The 14,651-nt window shown below is 43.2% G+C and overlaps 8 protein-coding genes across 8 annotated transcripts; 3 read left to right on the top strand and 5 right to left on the bottom strand.

Annotated features, from left to right (window-relative positions):
* Window positions 1-286: 286 nt before the first annotated feature.
* On the bottom strand, window positions 287-2,065 carry BDB00DRAFT_826498 (SGNH hydrolase-type esterase domain-containing protein). The gene has a single exon (XM_053123724.1). The coding sequence runs from the start codon at window positions 1,867-1,869 to the stop codon at window positions 496-498; it is 1,374 nt and encodes a 457-aa protein (XP_052979069.1). The 5' UTR covers window positions 1,870-2,065; the 3' UTR covers window positions 287-495.
* BDB00DRAFT_826494 (uncharacterized protein) lies at window positions 2,066-3,389 on the bottom strand. Its single transcript, XM_053123723.1, has 4 exons — window positions 3,280-3,389; window positions 3,006-3,208; window positions 2,648-2,917; window positions 2,066-2,564 (listed from the first exon to the last, which is right to left on the bottom strand). Exons 1-4 carry the CDS (start codon window positions 3,290-3,292, stop codon window positions 2,091-2,093), a joined length of 960 nt encoding a protein of 319 aa, XP_052979068.1. The 5' UTR covers window positions 3,293-3,389; the 3' UTR covers window positions 2,066-2,090.
* BDB00DRAFT_417726 (Rab11 family GTPase putative) lies at window positions 3,352-4,476 on the bottom strand. The gene is made up of 3 exons (XM_053117306.1): window positions 4,210-4,476; window positions 3,943-4,045; window positions 3,352-3,866 (listed from the first exon to the last, which is right to left on the bottom strand). The coding sequence occupies exons 1-3, from the start codon at window positions 4,340-4,342 to the stop codon at window positions 3,449-3,451; spliced, it is 654 nt and encodes a 217-aa protein (XP_052979067.1). The 5' UTR covers window positions 4,343-4,476; the 3' UTR covers window positions 3,352-3,448.
* A 700-nt stretch (window positions 4,477-5,176) lies between these two features.
* Window positions 5,177-6,990, top strand: BDB00DRAFT_826493 (uncharacterized protein). Its single transcript, XM_053123722.1, has 6 exons — window positions 5,177-5,586; window positions 5,688-5,726; window positions 5,877-5,928; window positions 6,000-6,073; window positions 6,158-6,254; window positions 6,402-6,990. Exons 1-6 carry the CDS (start codon window positions 5,393-5,395, stop codon window positions 6,732-6,734), a joined length of 789 nt encoding a protein of 262 aa, XP_052979066.1. The 5' UTR covers window positions 5,177-5,392; the 3' UTR covers window positions 6,735-6,990.
* A 76-nt stretch (window positions 6,991-7,066) lies between these two features.
* Window positions 7,067-9,964, top strand: BDB00DRAFT_417648 (uncharacterized protein). The gene is made up of 3 exons (XM_053117304.1): window positions 7,067-7,502; window positions 7,609-9,598; window positions 9,732-9,964. Exons 1-3 carry the CDS (start codon window positions 7,374-7,376, stop codon window positions 9,779-9,781), a joined length of 2,169 nt encoding a protein of 722 aa, XP_052979065.1. The 5' UTR covers window positions 7,067-7,373; the 3' UTR covers window positions 9,782-9,964.
* Window positions 9,364-10,819, top strand: BDB00DRAFT_417663 (uncharacterized protein). Its single transcript, XM_053117305.1, has one exon. It carries the CDS (start codon window positions 9,775-9,777, stop codon window positions 10,507-10,509), a length of 735 nt encoding a protein of 244 aa, XP_052979064.1. The 5' UTR covers window positions 9,364-9,774; the 3' UTR covers window positions 10,510-10,819.
* Window positions 10,820-12,850: 2,031 nt separating this feature from the next.
* BDB00DRAFT_764871 (uncharacterized protein) lies at window positions 12,851-13,519 on the bottom strand (the record flags this gene model as incomplete). The annotated part of the gene is made up of 3 exons (XM_053119480.1): window positions 12,851-12,970; window positions 13,063-13,351; window positions 13,425-13,519. The coding sequence occupies 3 exons, from the start codon at window positions 13,517-13,519 to the stop codon at window positions 12,851-12,853; spliced, it is 504 nt and encodes a 167-aa protein (XP_052979063.1).
* A 103-nt stretch (window positions 13,520-13,622) lies between these two features.
* Window positions 13,623-14,159, bottom strand: BDB00DRAFT_764878 (uncharacterized protein; the record flags this gene model as incomplete). Its single annotated transcript, XM_053119481.1, has 1 exon — window positions 13,623-14,159. The coding sequence occupies one exon, from the start codon at window positions 14,157-14,159 to the stop codon at window positions 13,623-13,625; it is 537 nt and encodes a 178-aa protein (XP_052979062.1).
* Between the last annotated feature and the right edge of the window lie 492 nt (window positions 14,160-14,651).

The raw sequence follows: 14,651 nt of genomic DNA, 5'->3' as shown, positions 1-14,651 counted from the left end.
AGTTAATCTCCTCGACGAGGGATGGGTACTGAAAGCGAGCGCTTTCTCCCCACCACGTTGATCGACTCCGCAATTGTCCATTAACAGTACCTCTTGTTTAGGCATGGTCGTTTTTACTCGGTCAGAGCTCAAGTTGATCAACGATTCTAAATCTTTATTGTTCTGGCTGTTCACTCGAGCGGTGTATGATAATAAAGTTCAAGGAGGTCGTCTTACCAACCGACCCCCCCCCTAGTAGTTGTTACCTTGCTATATACGTAATTAAGTGTAAGGCAAGCTCAATCGCCATGTATGTTGTTTGCTCATGCGCATCTTTTATTGATGTCTGAACTACATATGGTGATGTCTGTCATTATTTTATAAAGATGTGGATTTTTCGATACTGTATAATGCATTGTTACAAAATTTTACGACGAAGGTAGACAATGGAAAAAAGACAAGGGTTGGAGGGTGGAAAGAATGAGTATATATATATATATACATCGATAAGAACTTTTAATGGGCGTGCTCAACAGCAAAACGAATGGACGAAGCGAGCAATGCCATGTCTGATGTTGTTGTCAAGTTACAGCATGGATTTTTACCCCAACCATAGTACAACACATATGATCCATGCAAATGCAATGCCTCTCGCGTCAAGTAGATGCGTACGTTTCGCTCATCTTCGATGCGAGCACTTAGAATAATAGGCAGTTTTTCTTCGTGATCTTGAGTATGTAAGCTAAACCCAAGGACATCTCCTTCCACGGGTGACCATTTCACAGCATCTCCATCAACATTATCAAATGTAACCTTGATCGTGCTCCGTAACTCCCCGTATTCATTCTTTTCCTCGTATCCAGCAAATTTTATCCGTGGACATGCCAGATACGCCTTGCCTTGCAATGTATACGAGGCAGCCAAGCCAAGACGATGGCCGACTTTGACTAATCCGCGTGCTGATAGATGGATAAAGTCGTCCATGCCAGCATCAATGCTCGACACAGCACACAATCGACGGTCATCTACATGCTGTCGTTGCGGCATAAAGATATCGTATTGGTTTTCGCGTACGGTCGTCCAGTATTCATTATGCACATTGCTTCCGCCAATACAGCGACCCAGCTGCACACACACGACCGGGATATCGTAATCCATGTCATGCCGTATATCTTTGATCAATTTAATCGTGTTTTTCGAGTAGGATGTCGGATCTGACGAGCATGCATCTGTTTCGCCCTGATACCAAAGGAAGCCAGCAACATTACCATCGACCTCGGCAATCCTTTCCATCATGGCGCCATAGAGCGTGTTGCTTGGATTTTTTGGATCGCGTTCCATCCACTGTGCTGTTGAAGTGCCACCGTGCGCCGAGGCGATCAGACCCACAGGAACATTGTTGTCGTTGTGCTTTTGATACGATTGTGCGAATGCCAAGCCCAGTGATGCGCCACGGATGTTGAGCGCACTTGGGTTGCGGACAGTTGGATCTGGAATACGACGATGCACGGCACGTGGCGACTCTGCGAGTTTATGTGTTGGTTCCTGAGCTATCGCCCATCTTTCGTTGGACTGAAACAAGTGAATAGAAGCTTTGGGCTCTAATATTGCGCTTCTGTCGTTGTTGTTGTTGTTGTTATAGACATCATTATAGTAACCATGACCACGCATGTTGCTTTGACCGGCCATAACCCAAATGTCACCCACATAGACGGAATGGGCACCGTCAATCACGTAGGGACCGCCCATTCCAAACGTTTGGATTTTACCATTGGCGAGCTTGACACGTGCAATGTTGTTTTCGTTACGTTGTAGGATTTGGTAACTGCTAACGTACTGGTAGACGGCATTAGCGTATTTTTCCCGCGGGAACTTGGGCTCTACTGTCATGCTTCATTGAAAAACAAGTTTGCATGTCAGCCGTGTAAGTTTCAAGTTAACGAAACAAAGTAGAGAGAAAAAGGGTGGGTAGAGGGCACTCCTCACTTGTCTTTTCGGCCGCCATCAATATTTGTCATTGTCAATGTTGCTTCAATTCGTCTCTTTTCCCAGGACAGAAATAAGGAAACGGAGAAAGGTGTTGGTAACACAGCTTTATTTTCAGTTCTTCTTCAGGTCCACTCGCCTTTCAATGGCTCAATTGGATTTTCTTTCTTTGACAACTCAAGTTCGTCAAAGACACTCTGGTCCGCACCCACGTAATCAACGTGCTCCTCATCCTCCTTCTCCATCTTTTCCAGCTCTTTCCCAGCATTGCCCAGCTCTGTCTCGATCTTTTCCGTCGCGCCAACGAGCATCAATTCACAGTTGCTGTAGTTGAGGAACTCGGTCGTCGTCGCCATGTCGACAAAACGCCGATTCTCAAACAGTTCCTTCAACTCGTCGGGAAACTCGGCCTTTTGTCGCTTTGGAAGACCGGCTTGAGCAGGGGCTGAACTGTCAGGATTCTTGACGGAAATGACAATGCTCGCTTGCTCTTGAATATTGAACGCCTTTTGGACATCCTGCGGCTTGTCTGGCAGGGTCAGCATGTATGCCAGATGCGAGTGACCGTTATGCGTGGCAATTTCATAGACGCCTTCACCCTACACACATTGAATGAATTTTTTTCATGTATCTTTAATCCGGTGAAAGGGTTGCTCAAAGAGGGGAAAAGAGAGTATTTTACCACAGGTCGTGCAGGTTGCACAGTACGTTCGCCTCGTGTTTTTGTTTCGTAAGAATGCTCCTTGAACGCACCGGCCACGTCGTCGATATTGTCGGATGCTTCGGCCACGAAACCCCAGTAACGCGAATGACGCTGCGTTTCAGGTAGCTTTTTTTTGCCCAGCACGATCAGCGTGTTTTCGCGCTTGGGCTTGCATGAGCTCCAGTAGGGTTTCAGTACAGTATAGACCTTTTGTACGTCATCGACATTGCTGACTCCTTCTGTATCCATCTGGAGATATAATGAAAACCCTTGCGGTTAATGAACGAGATGCACATATTACGCGTTGATACACATACGGTAATGATGCTCTCTTTACCTTGGGTCGATACAAAAAGTAGATATGACCCTTTTCGAGTACAGTAGGCTTGTCTTGAGAAGTAGACTTGGTCTCGGATGTGGTGACATCCTTCTTTTGCTCTTCGTTTCCCTTGTTCTTCTTTTGCGGAGGCTCCTCTTCCTTCTTTCCTTTGTCTTTCGAGTTACGTTTTGTTCCGCGTTTGGGTGGCATGTTGTGAAAAGCTGAAAAGAAAGCAAAGGAAATGTGAGAAAGGGCATGTGTATATCAATTTATAAAAAGATATGCACTCAACGTTTCTTGTTCATGCAAGGGTGCTCAGAATGATTTCATTAAAAGTGGATTCAGATATTCCGGCGTACAATAACAGTAGTGACAACGTAGTAAGAGTTAGGCAGATAATAGTAGTAGTAGTAGTAGTTTTAGATAATAAGTCATATTCAAATATATACATTCTTCTTTCTTTAGCAACTGCATGTATTGGCTGCAGAACTACCGTTGGCGCCGGGTGCGTGATCCAACTTGATCGCCTCCCCCCGCATCATCATGGCCTGCTTATCCCCCAGCGTTGTCAATCTTCCTGACATTTTCTTGAATATCTGATACACCAAAGTTTCAAATGCCTTGTCGACGTTTGTGCGATCCAATGCAGATGTTTCCATAAACAACAGCTTGTTCTCTTCTGCGTACTGTGTGGCCTCGTCTTGCGGAACAGCTCGCTGATCCTCGGCCAGATCCGACTTGTTGCCCACCAGCATTACAATAGAATCTGGATGTGCGTCGTTAAGTCGTAGCTCGCCCAGCCATCGTGGAATATCTTCAAACGTATCGTGGCGTGTAATGTCGTAGACTAATAAGGCTCCCACCGCACCTCGATAGTATCTGATGTGTGTGTATTTTATACAGTCAGTAATCTTGAAACCAACCAGTCCGGTGGGTGTGTACTTTATTTTTTTACCGTTTAGTGATAGACCGATACCGCTCTTGACCTGCCGTGTCCCAAACCTGTACGCGTACCCGTTTGTCGTCAATAGTCATTGTCTTTATATTTAAATCAAGTCCTAATTGAGATGGAGTTGGGTCCCATTGTCAAAGTTTTGAGGTTAGATTGCGCCGTCGTTCCTCTTATGCCCCGAAATGTGACAACTGTCTTCGGTTTCTTTTCCTTTGCCCACAAAGCCTACACGGACTCTCTCTCTCTCTTTATGATCTCTGACGTCTTTACCTATCGTGCTTTTGGTTGCCAACTCAAACGTGTCGTGGACAAAGCGGCCAAGCAAGTTCGTTTTCCCCACTCCTGACGCACCGACAACAACGAGTTTAAACACGTAGTCGTATGAGTTTTCTTCTTCCGTCATGACCAGGAGAACAGTGGGTATAGGAAAGGGCAGTGTGTGTGAGAGAAGAGTTGGTAAAGGAAGAGGAAGAAAGAGGTTCTAGTATTGTGTGTGTGTGTGTGTGTGTATCACCACCCACACAGGGCTTTAATACTGTACACAATCATGCACGAGAACATTGATTATTGGGGTTAGCGCAACTTGAGTGCTCATCAATCATCAACGGTGTAAGTCTGTCAGAAGCATCTAAAGGTTCACAAGCAATATTATTAGGTTGCATAGCATCTTGCATTCTATTGAACGTAATATAGCATGTGCCAAAACCACCTTCTCAAGAGATGACAGTTGTAGATCATCATAATCTAGCACTCAAGCACTACTACTACTACTACTACTACTACTACATTGTCGTTCTCCAATGCCTAACTTTCAAGTCGTCTTTATCTATATTCACCCGCATCTACTCGCTACCAGGTGTATGCCCCAAGATAGTGTAGATTGGTTTACAGAGTGATCCTGTTAAAGGTTCATTATTGCCAAGTAGCAACTGCCTGTAGCAGTATATTGTATTAAGGGACGGCAATCACGTTGACGGTGTAATATTAGAATTAATAAGAGACCCATCCAAGTATTCGCATAGTAGTATGAGCTTATCTATGGATAGCCAGCGGCGGCTGGAAGAGTCAATGGAGACAGGAGAAAGATGAGGGTGCGTGCGTTTACTTTGCCCATTTAATTTAAGCTACAAAATCAGAGAGTGGGGGATTCACAGACTAAGGTTTCTGTAGCTCAATCTCATTGGTTGGTAAGGTGACTGATTCAACTGAGAGTGGAGTGTTTCGCAAACCAAACAGTGCTCAACACACACGCACACTGCAAACACGCAACATACGCACCAAACTTTTTTTTTTTTTACTTTGCCCGCTTTCTCTTTCTTTATTATTATTTTTTCGCTTTGGAGCTTAAACCACCTTTCTTTTCATACATTTTTAATCCTCTTTTGAAAAGAATTTAAAACCGTATATATACATTTTTAACAAAGCACCATACAAACCAAGCAAAAAAAGAAAAATGGGCGTCAGAGTTTATGTTGGAAGACTCGGACGTGATGCATCGCGCAGAGATCTTGAGCGTTTGTTTAGAGGATATGGTCGACTGGAAGAAACAACAGTGAAGAATGGCTTTGGATTCGTTGAATTTGCTGACAAACGGGATGCTGAAGACGCAGTGCACGATCTTCACGGCACGCGCTTTTTGGGCCAGAGGTATTTACTCTATCTCTCTCTTTTTCCTACTCTCACTCCTCTAACGGACTATATGTATGTGTATATGCTGATAAATATATAATTGCTTACGATAAAAATAGAATCATCGTTGAAGAAGCCATGAACCGACGTCGTGATCGGTAAGTCCCTTTTGTTTTCTATATCATCCATTGTTTGATGCGATGATGTATGCGAGTAAGAGAGAGAGAAGATACTCAACGTGATTCTTCTTGTTCATTGTAACCGACATACCACCATTCTGCAATGATGGATTACATGTGTATGTACAGAGGCGTGAACCGTGTCATTGTAAAGAATGTCGCACCTGAAAGCACCTGGCAGGTAAATAATAAGAAAAAAAGAGCAACCTCGTGTGCATGAAATGAAGTAGCTAAAAAAAGATGATAATGTAGGATCTGAAAGATCTGATGAAAAAGGCTGGCCGCGTCACATTTGCTGATATTCTGAAAGACCGTGATGGCGAAGGGTAAGCGGCTCCTCTCAGAGCGTCTTTGTCTTACAAAATGACACGTATATCCTAAACCCTTCTTTGATTCTACTTGCACTTTAGCGTGGTGGAGTACGCACATCGTGAAGATATGAAGTATGCATTGCGTGAACTGGATAATGCGCGGTTGAATGGGCAACGTATCACTCTATCGGAAGCAGTAAGTCTTTATTTCTAGGCAACCCTCCCTCAAACAAGTGTGCGTTTAAGCGCGTTTCGTTTGTCATGGATGGGCCCAAACAACAAGAAGAAAAAAATAGATTTGAAGGCCGACCAAATTGTATGTGCCACCTTTCTTGTAATATAGGGCCGTAGGAGAAAATCATCCCCCAGTCGCAGTCGCAGTCGCAGTCGCAGCGGTAGTCGTAGCCGTAGCCGTAGCCGGTCACCAGCAAACTCAAGACGTGGAGGACGTTCGCGATCCAGATCCAGATCCAGATCTAGATCGTTGGAACGAACAAGAAGCAACCGCATGGATGAGGATGGCAAAGACGACGAGGATCGCTCGCCATCACGTCGCAACGATATCGATGGTGATGAGGGTGACAAGGAAAAGAATGACAACGACAACAATGAGCAGCAGCAGGAGAACGATGATAACCGCAGTGTGCATAGCAATGATCGCAGCGACAGGGATTAAATGATGTTCACAAGTTGGAGTTTGTCTTTTCCTATTAAAAATCAAAAACGTAGTATCGCAATTGCTTGTGTGTGTTGTTTCCGGTAAAAGTCGATGGGCGTATGTCTTGATGTCAACGATGTATAATGTCAAGACGGGCAATGGCCTCTGGAGAAGCAGCAGGCGTTGTGGAAACAACGTGCTGCAGGCCCGAGAATGGATCACAGCGGAATTGGTGATGGGTGAGGGTACACAAACGGGCCAGCGTAGGACAAGGTGAAATTGGCTTTTTGCCAGTTAACGTGGTTTCCCAGCCATTTGCCTTGCCCTGAATAACTAAATCGATACATGTCGTTCCATGGAAAACGTACGACACACACACACACACTCTCTCTCTCTCTGTGGTGGACAATCGTAACCTTTTGCCACCTCCCCCAAAAAAGGCACGCTCTAGACCTTTTGTTTTTTTCCCTTTTATTTTATCTCTTCTCTCTCTCTCTCCCTCCCTCCCCCTCTCTCACTTCTTCTTCTTCTTCTTCCTTCCTCTCGTTTCGTCCATTCCAATTCCTTTTCATATCTTAGCATACCCTTCCCCATCCCTATCCTACATACAAAACCACCCCTTTCCAATCATTATTAATGGCTGTTGAGCTGCTTTAGATGGTCATCAAAAGGAATCCCTCTTACAGCTCTCTCGTTCTGCGCGCTTTTTTCCTGCTCTTCTTCATCTCGTCCCTGATTCTGGTTTCAGCCGATGAGGAGCAATCCGATCATTCGGAAGACCACAATGTAAACTTTCCACCCTCTCTCTCTCTTTTTAGTAAATGCAGTTTCTGAAGCACTCTTCTTTTTTTATGCAAAAAAAAAAAAATTAATTGTTGTTTATTATCATTAGGCTCACTCATATTCGTCGTCCGTTTCAGCGAACGCCACGTCTTTAGCATCATCTTCGTCATATCATCCTACATCAACCACGACTACCGCGCACGAGCCAGAAGAAACCTCGCCTGATTTTTGGGACAAGGTTTCGGATTTCTTTCATGGTGGAAGCGATGATACAGAATCCTCCACCACGCCAACGCCTACACCGACCCCGTCGAAATCGAGTGGTAAAGACGACGATGATGACGATGATCCTGCTACGACCACGACTACTACATCAGCATCAAAGGCATTCGACAAAGGTGATGATGACGACGAAGATACAAAGTCCACCACAACATCGCCATCACCTACGCCGACACCATCGGATGCTGACGATGATAGTAGTAAAGCCAAAGACGACGATGATGAAGATGACATAGCAGCAACTTCTAAAACTACAAAAACTACTACTACCACCACCACATCGACAACAACAACAACAACAACAACGGCCGAGCCTAAAGAAACGGACAAGGAGAAAGAACCTAGTGAATCAAAGGACCCTGAATCGACAACCACAACCACAACAAAGACGCCAACGCCAACGCCTTCCGGTGCAAAGGACGATGACGAAGAGCAAGGTCCCGTTGCGAGCTGGTTCTCGAGCGTTTTCAACCCCAAGCCATCAAAGTCCAGCTGTGATGAGGACGATGACGAGGATTGCAAGACCACTTCAACAACCACGACAACTGCCAAACCAACGAAAACGCCAGACCAGCAGTGTGATCCCGACGAAGATGAAGATTGCGACGCCACTACCACCACGACCACGACTACTAAACCGACCAAGTCTCCAACAGATGCGTGTGACGACTCGGACGATGAAGATTGCTCCACTGCCAAAACGACGTCGTCAACCACGACTACCAAGAAAGAAACACCTACTGCGGCGCCTGATTATTGCACTGGTGACGATGACGACGATGAAGATTGCATTGCTGCCTCTTCTACTGCGACCACAAAGAAACCGACCACGACCGCTGCTCCAGAGGACTGTGATGAAGATGATAAAGATTGTGAAGCAAAGCCTACAGCTACTACCACCACAACGCATGATCTTACCAACGACAGTGGCTGCCATTTGCGTACCGATGGCGATTTGCTCGGTTGTGGTAGTGGCTCAAAGCCAACTGATTCATCTGCTTCTTCGTCTAGTGTGCCCTCTGCGACCATTACATCTGCGCCAGGCAACGACGACGACGACGATGATGATGATGATGATAACAAGCCCAGCGAATCGTCGTCCGATTTGGTTGAATCGAACTCGGTTAGCAAGAGTTATGATGGTGCCACTACGTTTTGGACCACGTACGTGACATGGGTCCCCGAGCCATCGTCCGACGACGGTTGGTCTTCATCGTCCAGTGACTACACAGCAACTTCTACGGACGACAGCTGGTCTTCATCGTTCAGTGATTACACACCAACTGCTTCATCAACAACAACAACAACAACAACTGCGTCTTTTGCCAATGACGATGATGATGATGACAAAGAACACAATGGTGTGTACTCCACTTCCACTACGTCTACTGTGCATGAATCATCATCGACTACCACCTCTACTACTAAAGAAGAATGGGCCACCCCATCAACGACTACCACTGAGGAGCCGACAATGACTCCTCCTCCTTCCACGACCACGGAAGAGCCGACGACAACCACGGCGACAACCACGACTGAAGATGAGGAAGAAGAGACGTTCACACCTTCCTCCACTTACAAGTACCAGACCTACTCGTGGCTTTCAAACACGTTCAGCATTGCATTGGAGACGGACACGACCACCACAACCACCACCACAATTGCTTCTGCAGAAACAACCACGCCCAACGATGGAAGCGCTACCGCCACTCCCTCTACTACCACAACGACCACGCCAAGTGCAACGCCTTCCAGCAGCGATGACGATGAAAACTTACCTCAATTCATTGCGCCCAACATCAATGCGATTATTCCAGGTAACGTTTTCTTCTTCTTTTTTAATTTAACACAAGGTTTCTATATATAGCAAAAGTAATGTAGCCCTATACCACCATCAAAACTCACACACATCAATCCTCCCTGTTTACTATTAATACCTGCAGAGACCAGCCAGATTGTTGCAGTCAAGTTCAACTACTTGTCCTACCCACAAATGGTGAACGATGCGATCTTGACTGCCGAGTTTGTCCAGTCACTCCCGGTCTTCATTAGCAAGTCGCTTGGCGTCTCTGCCGACGACGTGATTGTCGTGTCGATCACGACAGCCGGCAGCAACAGCAGCGACCAGAAGAGTAGCAGCAAAAAGAAACGCGACGAAGAGCAGTTGGATGAATCCAGCAGCAATTCGGGCATTTTGGTGTCGATGGCGATTCCTTCGGGCAGCGTCGAGACTCTGCAGAACCTCGTGGCAACACCGAGCAGCGACTTGTACGACGCATCGAACGGGCAACTGGCCACGCTGATTGACACGAACTATTTCGTTGCTTCGACTACCAATAACAATAGCGACGGCAGCAACGACACCAATGGTGGCAACAATGGTGCTACGAGCGAATCAGAACAAAGCGCCGACCCATCTGACCCCAACCAAGTCTCGAATCAGGAATCGGGTGAAAGCCAAGGACCATCCAGCAGTGGCGGACTGTCAACCGGTGCCATTGTGGGTATTGCCGTCTCGTGTGGTGTTGTGCTGTATGCTGTCGGCACCGTCCTGTTTGTCCGTCGGTACCGCAAGCGTCGCCAGCAGCGCCAGGAGGAGGAGGCTGCGCAGCACCAGGTGTTTGCACAGAGTATCTCTGCACCGATCATGCAAGAAAACTCGTTGGGCTGGAGTTCGTCTCCACCACCTCTGCAGCAATTCCCTCATCACGCCCACTCCCAATGGTAGCCTACGCTGCAACCAAACAACCCTCCCCTCCCCATTCATGACACATATTTCCACCGCACACACAATTCAGCTAGCAGAACAAATTGTATAACACCTATTATTTTGTTGTTCCCCGCCCCCCCCCCCTATTTAGAAGCATAGGGTGTACATCTATTATTGTAATTTATCGGAAAGGAAAAAAGAAAAACAAAGTATCACAATCTTACACAGCGCAGAAAGTTTCTTCAAGTGTTGTTTGTGGTGGAACGTGCTACTGCTTTCTTTGGTCGGTTGGCCAACGCATAGGCCATACCAATAGACTAAATAGCAGTTACTCATGGAGTGAGGGTGGGTTGGGGTGGGGTGGGGGGGGGCGTTACTGGCGCTAAGCCATTTTCTTGTTTGTGGGGTGGGGGGGGGTGAGAGTTACAAAGAAAGAAGCGCAATGATATAGGAATTTTCCTAATGATTGGCGGGGGCTTTATTCTCATCATGACGGGGTTTTTTTTCATTTTGGCGTTGGGGGTGTCTTTTGATTGGCGGTGTGATTTTCGTGATTGGCAGCAGGTGAAAATTACAATGGCGGTGTAATTTAAGATGTTGGCAGAATTACAAAATTCATACAGCGGGCTGGGAACTGTAATTTTAGTCCCTTCTTTAAAATAAAATTTCTTAACAGGTGATGGTTTCTTCATACTTTCATGTTGTAAACATTATAATTTATTTGAAAAACATACGTGAATATGAAAAAAATACTACATAATACACACATGCATACGCAATTGCGTATACAAAAAAAAAAAACACAAGTAAACGGTAATATTAAACCTCACAGATGTATATAAGAATATGTGATCGATATAACCAAACCCATGAATCCAATAAAAAAAATACTCGATCTACAGGGCTTGATACCTCTTCTCTAACTCTCCTTAAGAAATATCAAACATAATTCTAATTCCAACAAAAATTGTTGATACCTCTATTCCTGCTTGAGAGGTATCAACAGAATCTGTTACTGCGTTTGATACCTCTAACCTGGCTTGAAAGGTACTGGCGTATATTAGGGCATGTTACCTCCATACCTGCTACCAACGTTGAAATCGTATTTTTTTCTTTTAAAATCAGATATTGCTACAGGCAATGTCAATCGAAGTAAAAAAAAATGCCGAATACATTTATTATTAGGCATAAGAACTTGATAAGCTATGATCTAAAAGTTATTTGCTTACAGTCTTCTATAAATGGATATGCTGCGAAGAATTTCTTTCCACATGCATTCATTCGGCATTATCATTTCCCTTTCTTATTATTGCAACAGTAATTGAGCTTGAAGTTGCTTACTATATATCGTTGATGTAGATTTTTTATTTGACAAATTTATCTTTATAAAGAAATTTATTTGAAAACAGGCAGTAAAGACAAGGATTGATATATGTCAAACTTTTTTTGGCGACTTTCAATATAGCTATATATTGATCATTGATCTTTTTCACTCGTGTTAATATAAAAAATACTTCATTAAGCAGATCCCGTCTTGAAAGTTTTCGACAAGCACTTCTTGGGCTCGAGTTATCATCTCTTTTTTTCTTACACACTTTTATACAATCGTATATACCTTTCAGGCATACTCAATATCAATATACACAGCACTACTACCCGTGCTTATCTCACCTCATCAATGTTGAGTTGTTTGTCAAAATTGAATCCCGCATTTTAGAGGCAAGATAATGTCTTACAAACACAAACATTGCTGTATTATTACTAGGTTGTATACACTTCAAATTCATTGCGTTTGGAAGGTGTTTGTTTTTAAGCTTTACTGTAGCATGAATCGTGACGTCTTCTCCTTTGTCTTGGCTGTCCACAGCCTTTCTCAACCCTTTTCAACAATGCAGGATCATATTTATTAGTCGTCAGTAATAGATTACGTGTAGAACTACGCAACATTATAAACTAGTTTGTCGTGCCAGATTAAAATTGAATCTACTATTCTTGAGGTTGTGATTCTTCGAATTCTCTCATTAATATTACTACCTTGGGGCTAACTAATTATTTTTAACAATTTTGCATTACATATCTTTTTTGTGATGTTTTTACTAATAGCTATATTTTCAAAAGAGTGATTCAGCTTTATACTTTACTAATGTTGGTGGTTACTTGGTATAAAAATTTGTTGGCATGAATACTACAGATTGCATAACAATTAAGAAAAAAGGATTCAAGTTACAATAGAAGAACAGTGTTTGGGCTAGTCGCGTGGTTCGGTCATGATGTATATCATTCATATTTACAAAACGAGGAGGATTTTTATGTATCAGGGTAAAAATGATGATGGTAAAAGATATAAAGAAAAAAAGTATCATGTCAAGTCTTCGTTACTTGCACAGAAATACTTGATGGTGTTTAATTTTTCAATTTCGCCACTGACGTTTTCTTTAAGAAGTACTTGGGTTAAAGCTTCTTGTTCTTTGAGAATAGTCTATGTATGTGTAATAAATAACGGGTATGCTAATGGTTAACAAATCTGTCTTCACTGATTCATTCCATATTTATATTCTCATTACAACTTACGTTCATCTTCACCACCAATTCAAATACTTTTATCCAGTTGTGACGGTCGTGCCAGGTTCGGGGGATCACAGCAGATCGTAATAATACGTGTGAGTATCGGCCGTTATTCAAAAGTTTGGTACTTGTCAAAGACAACTTGTCACCAACGTAATGTAAACCAAGTACTTGTCTTTTTTGGAAAGTTGAAATTGATGCCAACTTGTTTGAGATCATATCCATCTTAAGACACTGAATGCTGCATTCAACGATTTTCAGAGTGTCTTCAATCGTATGGCCATTATCAATTTCACTAATAATCATTAATTTCAGTAAGCTTTGTGTACAGCATAATATAGGAAGTCATGGTCTTTATTGCTCCTTACCCAGATGATTCGACAATTAATCTTTCCTTATTATCCAAGACACCTTTACCAATTCCATCGGCCAACTTCTTTGGTATTGATCCTTCACCGGGCATGCATATTCCAATGAATTTGTTTGCATCGATGCTTTTTTCGGCCCTGCATAAAAGAAAGTAATAGTTAGTTAAACATGTATGTAAACAACTAATGTGACAACACTTACCATTGAACTCGCAAAACTTGATATACAGCGTTTGAATACTTGATCAAAGGTATGACATGTTCACAAAAAGGAGTGCGTTCATTAAGAGGAGGAGTCGGTTCAGGTCGTAAACAAGTAGCATAAAAATCAGTTAAAACCAACTTCATAGCTTGAATCAATTTCTTTTCGTTCTCTTCTTCTTTTGTGATATCCAATGTTTGACTCCACAGCCACGATGGGAGATTTTCGAGCTCTTGTTCAAGCGCTGATTTCAAGAAAACTTTGGACTTGGGTAATTCAGCGAGGCACGAATTTACCTCTTGCTCATCAACGTTCTTGTTAAAATAATTCATCGTGCTTTTACTGACTGGTGTAAAGATGGAATCATTGATTTTGATCTCAACGATGTTAGATAAGGTTGCTTGGTCAGATGATCCCAAGCGAGGTTTGTTCATTGATACTGATGGCTTCATTGGTGGAATAAACTTGTATTGCTTTTTGTCCTTTCGCATATCAACCACTAATACAGGTAACGAAGAGAAAAAGTCAATCATTATCCGTGCTACATAGTTACGGTTAACTAAAAATCTTACTTGATTCCTCTTGACGATCCTTTCGTTTACTCTAAAAGTAAAAGATAAATTAACATGAGTTTTTTTTCTTGTTACAACGTGCAACCAAGAAACTAGCTTACTCCAGAAGAAGAGCTCGAACCAGGACTGAAAGTTTCAATGTTAAATTTTTGGTGTACGTCACCAACGCTAGTCCAAGTATCAGCAATTTTTCCAAACGGATGATTGGTATTGTTCGATTCATCTTGTCCAGTACCAATTTTTAACTAAAGCAAAGCGTTAGTATCGATCAATATAAATAGCATGATGTTGGTAACAATACCTCTTGTTCAATTTCAACGGTGCTTTGAAAATCCTAAAAAGATGTTTTTTAGATTAGCCTTCCTTTCAATGCTATTACCTTATCGAATGGCATTTGTTTTACACTATTGTTTCTGCTTACTTTTATTTTCTCAATTTCCAACTTGATAGTGT

This window comes from Zychaea mexicana (assembly GCF_025766255.1).
Source record: "Zychaea mexicana strain RSA 1403 chromosome Unknown BDB00scaffold_43, whole genome shotgun sequence".
Lineage (NCBI taxonomy): Eukaryota > Fungi > Mucoromycota > Mucoromycetes > Mucorales > Lichtheimiaceae > Zychaea > Zychaea mexicana.
This window is presented reverse-complemented; position numbering and strand designations above follow the sequence as displayed.

Bases quoted from the DNA above. Each gene is read 5' to 3' on its own strand.
- BDB00DRAFT_826498 (XM_053123724.1), bottom strand. From the start codon at position 1,869: ATGACAGTAGAGCCCAAGTTCCCGCGGGAAAAATACGCTAATGCCGTC.
- BDB00DRAFT_826494 (XM_053123723.1), bottom strand. The intron at 2,918-3,005 runs GTAAAGAGAGCA...TTATATCTCCAG, and splicing joins ACTTTTTGTATCGACCCAAG to ATGGATACAGAAGGAGTCAG. The intron at 2,565-2,647 runs GTAAAATACTCT...CAATGTGTGTAG, and splicing joins TGCAACCTGCACGACCTGTG to GGTGAAGGCGTCTATGAAAT.
- BDB00DRAFT_417726 (XM_053117306.1), bottom strand. From the start codon at position 4,342: ATGACGGAAGAAGAAAACTCATACGACTACGTGTTTAAACTCGTTGTT. The intron at 4,046-4,209 runs GTAAAGACGTCA...CATCTCAATTAG, and splicing joins GGCAACCAAAAGCACGATAG to GACTTGATTTAAATATAAAG. The intron at 3,867-3,942 runs GTAAAAAAATAA...CACACACATCAG, and splicing joins TATCGGTCTATCACTAAACG to ATACTATCGAGGTGCGGTGG.
- BDB00DRAFT_826493 (XM_053123722.1), top strand. From the start codon at position 5,393: ATGGGCGTCAGAGTTTATGTTGGAAGACTCGGACGTGATGCATCGCGC. The intron at 5,587-5,687 runs GTATTTACTCTA...CGATAAAAATAG, and splicing joins ACGCGCTTTTTGGGCCAGAG to AATCATCGTTGAAGAAGCCA. The intron at 5,929-5,999 runs GTAAATAATAAG...ATGATAATGTAG, and splicing joins CACCTGAAAGCACCTGGCAG to GATCTGAAAGATCTGATGAA.
- BDB00DRAFT_417648 (XM_053117304.1), top strand. From the start codon at position 7,374: ATGGTCATCAAAAGGAATCCCTCTTACAGCTCTCTCGTTCTGCGCGCT. The intron at 7,503-7,608 runs GTAAACTTTCCA...TATTATCATTAG, and splicing joins ATCATTCGGAAGACCACAAT to GCTCACTCATATTCGTCGTC. The intron at 9,599-9,731 runs GTAACGTTTTCT...TGCAGAGACCAG, and splicing joins CATCAATGCGATTATTCCAG to CCAGATTGTTGCAGTCAAGT.
- BDB00DRAFT_417663 (XM_053117305.1), top strand. From the start codon at position 9,775: ATGGTGAACGATGCGATCTTGACTGCCGAGTTTGTCCAGTCACTCCCG.